Source organism: Salvelinus sp. IW2-2015, linkage group LG20 (assembly GCF_002910315.2).
Source record: "Salvelinus sp. IW2-2015 linkage group LG20, ASM291031v2, whole genome shotgun sequence".
Lineage (NCBI taxonomy): Eukaryota > Metazoa > Chordata > Actinopteri > Salmoniformes > Salmonidae > Salvelinus > Salvelinus sp. IW2-2015.
Genome location: NC_036860.1, coordinates 73,476,869 through 73,487,283, shown reverse-complemented (window position 1 = coordinate 73,487,283; position 10,415 = coordinate 73,476,869). Strand labels below are relative to the sequence as shown.

The following is a 10,415-nucleotide window of genomic DNA, read 5'->3' as shown; positions in this document are numbered from 1 at the left end:
GGAACACTTAGCTGGGTTACCTGCATGCCATGCACGTTGTTTCGTCTACCCCTTTGACACCCTCGAGAGGGTTTCCTGATGAAGTCAGTGGCACTGGGCAAAACAATTCACACTTTCATGGCAAATTGGTTTCCATCGCATGCCTTTAATTTGTCTTCTACACCCCAGTGAAAAGAGTGCATAACTATGACAGCCATTTCAAACATGATCTGGCTCAGAGAATGCATGGAATATGAAGGCACCAGGGTCTTGCTCCATTAACTGTTGCTCCAGTTCTCTTGTTTGAGGTGGTGAAATGTTGATGCCCAAAAGCAATAATTAGTTCTGCTGAAATTCCAAAGATTATGCTACACAATTTATGCTGGTAACAGACTTCTCTGTTAAATGTTTAAACATGCAGCACAGACACCATTATAGTATGACCTCTGAGGTTAGAAACAACAGAAAAGACATCATATGGCACCCTGGTTTTATGTGATGTTATTTCTATTATATTTCAGAGACACAAATCCAAGATTTCAAAAAAAATTTAATTAAAAAAAATAAAATTTCTGACATTGGTTGTTAGATAGCCAGTATTCATTATTTCTAAAATAATAGAAGCACTACCACTGCAAAACAAGCATGAGTGACATTTTTATTTCTTTTTTACAATAATCATATTTCACCATCTTTTGAATACTTCGATATTACCTTCGAATCAAAGAATCAGTTCGTATCAATCCATAAATCCTGATGAGTTGACCAAATGGATAAAAAGAACAGAGCAGTTGTATATGACACAAGTCTAAATCTACTGTACAAAAACGTTATGGTGACACTGCCTCCCGTCAGAGGAGAAGGACTTGTACCTCCGGGTCCTCATGTTGTTGCCTCCATGTGCAGGACCTTCATGGACTCAGAGATCATAGAGCTGGTGTCAATCTGCCCATAGATCCCCACCAAGAAGGCCTTGTGGAGTAAGATGTCTGCATGCTCTGAGAAGAAAAGCACAATGAAAAAAAAACGAAAAAAAAAACATGTTTGCTTTGAGCGTGAATCCTTATACATCTTGAAAACACAGAACAGTTTACTTTCCAACTTGCGAGTTTAGATCCATAATAAGGACCAAGCACGAAAGCTGTGTAGTGCTGAGAAGATGGGACAATCATACCTTGACAGAGCAGCACGTATTCTGGCAGGTTCCTAAGCGCTGTCTGCACCACGTCAAAGTTCCCGCTGCCCATACAGTACATGAAGGTGGGCAGGAAGTCTGCTGCAGTGCTGCAAGAGCAGCGAAAAAACACACATCTTACTTAGGACACATAACATTATTTGAGATGAAAGACAACTGAGACAACACCTTACAGTTACCACTACAGCAACATTTGCAGCCAAACATTCCTAGACAATGCATCAACAAATTAATATCCAGTCAGACAACTGGAGCGCTCTCTCTCTAGATTCCTATAAAAATAAGCAGAGAAATACTAGAGGTGTTAGCATTCTGATCTTACCACGGGTTGTTCTGGATGCAGCGCAGGGCCAGGCTGAAGGCCATGTTACGGCACAACTCCTCAGTAGAACTCATCAGTCTCCGCAGGTCATTCTGAGGGCAGGGAAGGCAATGAAAACCTGTTCACTTATACTGTACAGAGTGGTGCCAAGCAGAGTGTGTGTTGGGGGATTACTTGTTCATAATAAAGGTGTGTTATTAGAAGGCAAACTTACAGTGAAGTACTGGATGATCTCAGGATTCCTCTTGGACTTGTCCTCCACCTCGGTCAGAACTTCCAGCACGTCTGAAACACAGAGGGGAGCAAAATGTTGGTGAAGTTCAGCAAAATCCTTGAAGTTACGTGTTAAACTGACCTGAGAGTGTATTATACGTTAATGACCTTCGATGGCTTCTCCCCTGGAYATCTTCTTCAGGTACTTGGTCATGTCAGCTGCAGTCAGRGGAACGGAGGCTGAGATACTGACCATGGGCAGGGAACCAGAGGACGACTCATCTGATCGGAGGAAACCCAGACACGTGTCAAAAACACCACATTTAGCGAGATGGTTGATTCGTATGTATCTGTACGCAGTCAAAATGTGTAATTAATATATTATATATTTTTTCATTTGCCAAATTGTTGATGTGTTCTGATTCACTTGTTTTTTCATTCAAGGCAAAGTTTTCACGAGCGGATAAGCTTACCATCTCTGTCCTCTGCAGAGCTGTCAGAGGAGCCAGTCTTCACAGGCAGGGTGAGGCCAGCCAGCAGGGACTTGAGCAGCAGGTCAGGGTGCTCTGACGAGAGCCCCCTAATGGGACAGAGAAAAACAAGTCACTCCTTCGCTGCGCCACACAATGTGAAATAACAACTAACATTAATGCAATGGTGTTGCCAATCCTAATGTCTCAATAATCACTTTTTAAAAACCCAGCTCAATGACTTACTGTAGGATATCGGAATGCTTCTGTAGATAGGGAATGGCTGATGCTGCATCGTGGGTAATGTACTTCTGAATGAACTGCACATATTTACTGAAGACGGCCAACGGATGCATACGAGGTCTCCTGAGGTTCTGCCGGGAATATGGACCACAACATTATTAACTCCATGATCAATAAGATAGTTATTTTAATGCACAAAGCAGTTCACCTTGTGGAAATACTACTGTTCTGTGAAAACACATTAGATCTAGTCAAGATATCCAGCCAACCACAGCTGTAATAGTGGCAACAATCTATTCTTTCCCCACTTATGAGAAGTCAAATAACTCTGAAACGCTGAAAAGAAAAACACAAGCAAATGTCACCAAACCAACTGTAACACCCTGAGGCTGATCTGTGAGTGCGCTCCGTGTTCATTCCCTCACCTGCAGGATCTTCATGAAGGAGAGCAGGCAGTCCTGCAGCGCCCTCTGGTGTTCACCGTGGAACACTAACGGCTGCAGCAGCTCCAGGATGGCCAGCACGTTGCTGAAGAATGTCAGGTGGTTCTGGCTCCGGAACTCCTGGAAGTTGAGGTGGATGCGTCCGTGGAGAAGCCGCTCCGATCATCGGCAAGTGTCTGGAAAGTTAAGAAAGGTAAGCTGTGATCATTCTCCAGACGTTTCCACCTTACCACAGCAAAGGTGAGAACAAAAACATTCACAGGTGATTTTAAAATCACGTCAGTGAACGTCGCCATGGAGCTACAATCTACCATAAGAGGTGCATTGAATTCATATGTCCAACACTACGTTTGTAATGACATGGTGTTCACCTGAGGAGGAGGACAGGGTGGGACACAGCCAGCTTCCTGCAGGCCAGGTTAGCGTCTGACATCCGGTTCTCAGCCGACTTTGTGTCTCCCGTATCGCCTAGCAACGTGACCAGACGGTGAACCAGGACGTCGTGCTGAYAGGGAGGGATCACACATCAGTCCTTAAGACCTRRATGACGGCTTCTGTGCCAGCCAATGGCTTTGAGAAACAGTTAYGKGACTGAGCCAGCTGAAGGTCTAGTCTACCTTGCATGTGGTGCCGTCGGCGGCCCCCTCGCTGCTCAGGGTGGCGTCAGGTAAGGTCACGTGCTGGATGACCTCTGGGAAGTGCAGGTAGAGCTGGAGCAGGAGGTTCTGGCACCGCTTACTCATCACACTAAGGAACACACAATGGAGTCAGCTAGCAAACATCAGACAACAGTTTCCACACAGCAGACAGTCACAACGGTCTCCTACTACAATGCTCTCGTCTGATGTAGGCTTAGTTAGTTGGCTCGTACATGTCAGACCGTCTACGAATCAACAGGATTTGTATTCACTGGTCATCACTGGCGGTGTTTTCCATAAACAGCAACAACCTTGACCAAGAGTCAGATTCCACTGTCTCTTAAACAACCATCATGTAATTGGAATAAACAGCAGCTTATCTAGCGATGAGCCTTAAAAGAAGAGGCTGTGAGGAGAATGCCTATCACACAGGGAAATGTTTATCCCACACAAGGCCAAACACAGTCTGCTTTGTAAGATGGGTTTTAAGCAACCCATGTTTTCAGTCGCAACTATTTGTACAAGACAGCTTAGCTGTGCATAAAAATATTGTAATTGGATAGATAATTTTGCTGCTTGACCTTGGCCAGAGTTTCCCCATTAAAATTGGTTTAATAACCAGAGGCAGACTCATGAAAGAAGGTTTGGCTTCCACAAAGAGAAGTTGCACCCTGATCTCTGACAGGCAGCTAAGTCGGAGCGGGAATCCACAACACAGGCAGCACGTGTAGAGCTGCAGCCCTAATCCTCTTGGCTTTATTATAATACACTGAGCCTTTAAAGAGATCACAGAACACACGACTTCTGGTCGTTTTAATTTCACACCAATAGACCTAATTATCGCCTGTCCCCTGGTCCACACAGCGTTGTGTCTGACAGAATATTCAGTCTGTGAATTTCAACTGTTCCGTCCGGTGGTATATCTAGTGATGTGGCCCCAAGTTTATCAGCTCGGTTTAAAGAGGCCAAAGACCAAATTCAATACTGGGGCTAATTAGGGAAGGTGAAAAATATGTCTAAATAAATTAACTGTGGGCACTTTATTGAACCTTATGATACCAAAATATTATGGATTGTCATTTCTGCTGTTGCTGAAGGAACAGATGGGGTAGTGAGTGAGTGAGTGAGTGAGTGAGTGAGAGAGAGTGTCTCTGTCTAAAGTAGATCACATAGCAACAGATCACCCTGTAAATAGTATTAAATTCCCATTGGGCAAGCATGACTAAGTTTGTCAGTCCGAGAGCCAACACCACACCCATACCTGTCTCCCCATTTCTTTGTGCAGTTGATGAGGTATTCCGAGACTTTCTTCACTCTCTCCAGGTCGCCATGGCAACAGCTGTGGAGCAGGGGCAGCCGTGACTGGATGAGGGAGCAGGAGGTGTGGTCCAGGGTGCTCTTGGCATTGACGGCGGCGTTGGCAGGGGGGGAGGAGTCGCCGCGGCTGTTGAGCTCAGACTCTGACATGATGAGGTCCACCAGACTGATAAGCTCCTCCGGGTTCAACCGCAGGACAAACGTATCTGTCTGTTTCTGGAGAGAGAGGGAGCGAGCACAAGATAGAAGTGTTGGAAGCAGTCAGGCTGAGGGGGAACAGTGTTCTCTGGTTTGTGTCATGTGACTGGATTCATTGAAGTCATTATTTTAGGGCTAGACTGGAGTACTGTGCTACCTGTGGGGTCTTTTGGTCCCGGCCCTGCCAGATACGAGGGATGTGACTGCAGGCCCACAGGAAGTCCAGAGCAGAAGACGGGTCCAGTCTGGAAAACAGCATACACAACACCATTAAAGAATATTACAATACAACTTTCACTYTTTGGGAAACACTGTCAGTGTGACTACTACTGCTGYAGGTAATGATTTGGGATTGATATAMTGACTGACCGRTGGTCTTGCTGCTTGCTGAGAAGAGCACTGATGCACTGATGAAGAGTTGTCCAGTTGGACTGATGGGTCAGCAATGCCAGAAGGTATGGTCTGTAGGAGGGAGTTCCTTTACCCTGGAATAAACCACATGAAGTAAGGTGGTGAAGTACGTACACACACACACACACACACACACAGATATTTGCTCAGATTACCTTGTTGAGAGCAAAGAGCAGCTTCCGCTGAAGGTCGGGACACACAGATGTGACCTCAGGGTCAAGAAGTCCAAGCCAATCAACAAGCAGCCCTGAGCTGGACCCGGTCTTTGTCACCTCAGAGCTGCTGCTGAAAGGGAAGTGAATAGATTGACAGGCTCAAGGTCGGGCTCCATGAATGATGAATCTATACAATCCCTCAGTCAAACAAAGTGCTGATTATTAAACATACAATAGTAATATTTCTAAGGCATTACAAAACACAAAGCCATAAACAGACAAACAAAATGTTCTCTATGAGATCAATGCCACAGTTAACCAGATGTGTATGTTGTTGTTTGAGTAAGGGCAAAAATACATGTTTTGAATGATTTTAGGCGTGATAGAATTTACATGCTTACTTGTTTGTATCCACCTCCATTTTCACAGCTTGCTCTTCAGTCTCCTGGAGAAGCAGCGCTATCACCATGGCAACAGGGCCTGCGGTGGTAGAGCCGGTCCCCGTCTCTGTTCCAATAGTCATTAGCAAGGCCAGKAGTTCCTCCAAATATGGAGACTTCCCCTCCACTAGCCCCTGTAACACTGGGAACAAGAAACAAARAGTACTGAGTGTTACGAGCTGTCATGTGATGTGATGGTTGTGCCATTCCCTCAGCTACGGCGGAACATTCAGAAGGTTAAAAAAAACGAACCTGGTCATGATGCTGAGCTCAGGAAAAATCTTGTGATTCAGAGGAAAAATAAAACATTGTAGGGGCAAGCCAAAACCACACACCAAAACTATGAACTACCAACTACCATTATCGCATTTCTGCGTAACCTAGATCACCAGCTTGGCCGCAACCAGTTTAAAGTCAAAAGAATCCTTCATCTGGGCTTGATGGAGACCTGAGCCCATATTGGACATAAACAAACTGGAAGCCGCTGGTCTGGTTTGGTTTCAGAGAAGAGCTTATAAACTCATGAAGGAACAGGTCACCAAAAGGAAAAACAGAGACTCAGAGGCGGCAATGAAACAAACAGATCTGGGGAAATTGCGTAACGTCAGCCACCACATCCAAACTGGGGCAGAAATAGTAAGGATAGTTGATGTTCTAGCCTGAGAGAGAGTCAACGACGCACTAAAGTACCATACCTTTGCCTATCAGTTCCGGCTCTGCGTTACATCTCTCCCCTGCCTTCAGTGTGGCGATTATAGCCCTCACGGCCACCTCGGAGTCCCTCCGATAAGCCAGGGCCTCAGCCAGGTGGAGGAAGCCTGTACGAACTGCAGAGGATAGGCATAGTCAGTTATCACACCGTTAACAGTGGATTACTTGACTATCTGTGACTAGGCCCAAGTACGCGTGTCTGTATTATAAATATATATATGTGCAATGGGGTATCATTTTGTACACAGCCAAGGACATGGTAAAGAGCATTCACCATCAGTGAGCCGGTGCTTCTGGGAATACTGTCCAGCAAAGGACTTGAGCAGGGCCCGCAGCGGCCCCGCCTCCACGGCCGGGTTCTCCAACCATGTCATCATCTCCATGACAGCCTTGAAGAAGAGAGATGAGAAGGCCACATCCTGCGACACCAGCCGCTGAGTAGAAGAGATGGAGGAAGACCGAGAGAAGGAGAAAAACACGTTAAAAATACAACCCAATACATTCACATCTGTTTGGTGTAATGACAGACATGCATGTATTCTGTCGTAGTGGTGACTGATGAAACACATACATATATAGGCTACAGAGAGAGACAGATGCAGCACTGTTGCGAAGGACAGCAGAGTAAATCAATCATGCCTGGTAGAGGTGCAGCTGGCGCAGCATGGGGCAGGACAGGGCGTGGCTGCGGTTCATGGCCATGACGAGGGACCCAGCATGGGCAGTGCTGAGCAGGGCAGCCAGGGCCTGTAGGAGACGCACTGCCACCCCACCCTGCTGGGGGTGCCCCCCCTGTCTGGCACGCACCAGCTCTTGTGCCAGAGCCTGCTGCAGGGCCAGGGAGAGGGGACGGGGAGGGGGGATGGGCCTGCGGAGGTCCACCTTCAGAGGGAACATCTGTGGAGACAAAGCCAAAAGTATTAGATCCTCAGTCAGCACTCTGAAAACAGGTGGTAGATCTGACTACAGTACTAACCAAACAACTCTGTCAGCTAGGATAATCAATCACTTCACTGTAGGCTACTTGTGGATGTATGTTTTAAAAAGCCTCGGTGTCTGTTTTATCAGACAAACTACAAGAAAATGCTTGATGAAATCAGAGAGAAAAAATTATTTGCTCCATAAACTTCAAAAATGACTTCAGACAGGTATTAATGTGTCATCCATCTCCAGGCAGAGATATATTCCTACCTGAAGCAACATGCCGGTGAGGTCATCCTCAGGCCCAATCACTGGGATCTGATTGGCTCTCATCTTCAAGGAGCCACTAGGAGTTTCCACGGTAACTTTGGCTCTGTTCACCTCAGTACTATCTGTAAGGTTAAACATCATAGTCTTCGGGTTATTGACAGGTATGGACCCAAAATACCAAAACTGTGTTTTTACTGGGCTGTTCCAAAACCTTTATAAGAAATGTAACTTAGAGAGGCATAAACAAATGTAATCACGTAGTAGTAGTATGAGACTGTATGGGGTGGCAGGTAGCCTTGCGGGTAGGAGCGTTGGACCAGTAACCGAAAGGTTGCTGGATCGAATCCCGAGCTGACAAAGTACAAATCTATCGTTCTACCCCTGACCAAGGCAGTTAACCCACTGTTCCCTGGGCGCTGAAGACGTGGATGTCGATTAAGGCAGCCCCTCGCACCTCTCTGATTGGGTTAAATGCGGAAGACACATTTCAGTTGAAACCATTCAGTTGTACCACTGACTAGGTATCCCCCTTTCCCTGACTGACCTCTGCGAGGAGGAAGAGAGGAGCTGAGCAACCCGTGGAAAGTGTGCCCCCCTGTGGCGCCTCGCTCATGCTGCACCTCCACCAGATGAGCCATGTAGTCTGTAGCACAGGACAAACAGAATCATCAGGAATAGACAATATACCGTCAGCACTAAATAGTCAGATTTATGCACAGAATCTTCAGGAATAAATRKTATGAGCACTAGCTACATAACTGAGGCAAACATTATCCAKGTGGAKTAGATATAGTGTAGTAGGARAGTTTGTGGTCAAGCTCTCTCACTCTTGTCCATGATGTTCTGTTCCAGTGTCTGTGAGTCGTGGGATACGGCCTGGTCCAGGTACTGCAGCAGTTTACTCATACTGGACACGGGGATGCCAAACGACTGGACAAACAGCAGCAGCTGCTGGGGCTCCAGATCCTGCAGCGCTGCAGAGGACAGACATTGTATCACAAATACCAGAATTGTATATTTTTATATACGGTCGTATTTTACTCTGTTAGGCCTACACCATGTACACTTCTCCCTACATGTATTTAAAATGCGTTTGGACTCGTACCTGCATCCACCAATCGTGCGACCTCTGACCGGATCATCCTCAGCTTCAACCAATCAGGTAGCAGCAGGGCCTCCTCGGAGGTGTCCACCAGGAAGGCGGTGGGGAGGGGTTTCTTGTCGGGGAACCAGATGTCCAGGAGGTTGAAGAAATCACTCTCCTCTGAGAACAGAGACACATGAATCATACTATACACTGAAAACAGACACTGAGGTACAGTAGACAGGCCATGTTTGTAACAACAAGTGTGGTATTCAGAGATACATACCTTTGGGTGGCCCGAGTGTCAGGAGAATGACCATGGCATGGACCACCAGGATGTGCATGGTGGCCGTCTCCCCTGTGGTCCAACGCAGAAACACCTGGTCCTGAGATTCTGACTATAGAGTTCAATAGTCAAAGGTCAAAGGAGTAATGTAATTTCAGTGACAACTGTATTGACAGCAAGCACCTCTAGTTGAAATGATCGCTAAGGGTCTACCAATATGCAACCATCAGTCTGAAACCACGTTCCATTTAGATGTAGAAAACGTAAGGTTAGCCCCCACCCCCTCCCAGTAAAGATCCAATCCTCACCCAGCTGTAGAGGTCCTCTCCCTCTTTGGTCTTCCTCATCCTCCTGATGTAGCTGGAGAAGATGGAGATGAGGGCCGAGAGCACAGCGTCTGACTCGGGCCGGCAGGAGTACTTGGAGAACAGGCTGTTCATGATGGTGGAGCGCTCGACAATCAGACGGGCCACATCCTAGAGGATCACAAATCAAACCCATCTCAGTATCTAACTATGAAGGCAATACAGGGTCGTGTTCAGTGGGGAAGAAAACGTTTTGAAACTACCTGAACTTGTTCAATAAGAACACAGACTTTAGTTCTCCGAGCAAAACGTTTTGCTACGGGGTGCTCGACTGAACACACAGCCCAGGTATATAATAGGAGGTATGACTGGGGAAAAGAGGTGTCAGGGCTACCAGAGCGAGGTCATTGTGAGACGCCTGCTCCTCCACTGGTGCATGCTGGGACAGGTAGATGAGGTAGGCGCTGATGGTCTGTGGGTCTGTCTCCATGTGGATGGCCTGGGGAAGAACAGAAACACAACACACATTCTTACCACATCCCTTCAGCGGAAAATAACTCTGTGTCATCTACAACCTGACAATGAGGCCAAATACAGTTCACATTGGTACGAACGATCTAGACCAGTTCCCTACTGACCTGTTGCAGAGCGGTGGAGGTCATTCCCCGGACGCTGTCGAACAGGGGTAGCTTGGGGAGGTCCTGTAGGAGCCACTGGTATCCTGGCAGGAGCTCAGCATCTCTGGAGTCCTCCTCCATGGGCTGGTCCCTCTCCTCTCCATCCTTCAGACCCCCCTCAGTCAGCACCAGAGACA

The 10,415-nt window shown here is 46.8% G+C and overlaps 1 protein-coding gene across 1 annotated transcript in view; it reads right to left on the bottom strand.

Moving 5' to 3' along the window:
* Window positions 1-620: 620 nt before the first annotated feature.
* Window positions 621-10,415, bottom strand: part of LOC111980763 (integrator complex subunit 1-like) — an 18,120-nt gene continuing 8,325 nt past the window's right edge. Inside the window, 27 exon segments of the mRNA XM_070449781.1 lie at window positions 621-977; window positions 1,154-1,263; window positions 1,497-1,588; window positions 1,711-1,781; window positions 1,878-1,991; window positions 2,183-2,289; window positions 2,426-2,553; window positions 2,848-3,018; window positions 3,020-3,041; window positions 3,237-3,370; window positions 3,483-3,612; window positions 4,765-5,036; window positions 5,176-5,263; window positions 5,388-5,503; window positions 5,585-5,714; window positions 5,986-6,166; window positions 6,720-6,851; window positions 7,010-7,169; window positions 7,375-7,632; window positions 7,927-8,048; window positions 8,471-8,569; window positions 8,754-8,900; window positions 9,032-9,190; window positions 9,297-9,408; window positions 9,605-9,772; window positions 9,996-10,100; window positions 10,240-10,415. Coding sequence (XP_070305882.1) covers window positions 862-977; window positions 1,154-1,263; window positions 1,497-1,588; window positions 1,711-1,781; window positions 1,878-1,991; window positions 2,183-2,289; window positions 2,426-2,553; window positions 2,848-3,018; window positions 3,020-3,041; window positions 3,237-3,370; window positions 3,483-3,612; window positions 4,765-5,036; window positions 5,176-5,263; window positions 5,388-5,503; window positions 5,585-5,714; window positions 5,986-6,166; window positions 6,720-6,851; window positions 7,010-7,169; window positions 7,375-7,632; window positions 7,927-8,048; window positions 8,471-8,569; window positions 8,754-8,900; window positions 9,032-9,190; window positions 9,297-9,408; window positions 9,605-9,772; window positions 9,996-10,100; window positions 10,240-10,415 — 3,620 coding nt within the window. The 3' untranslated portion in view covers window positions 621-861.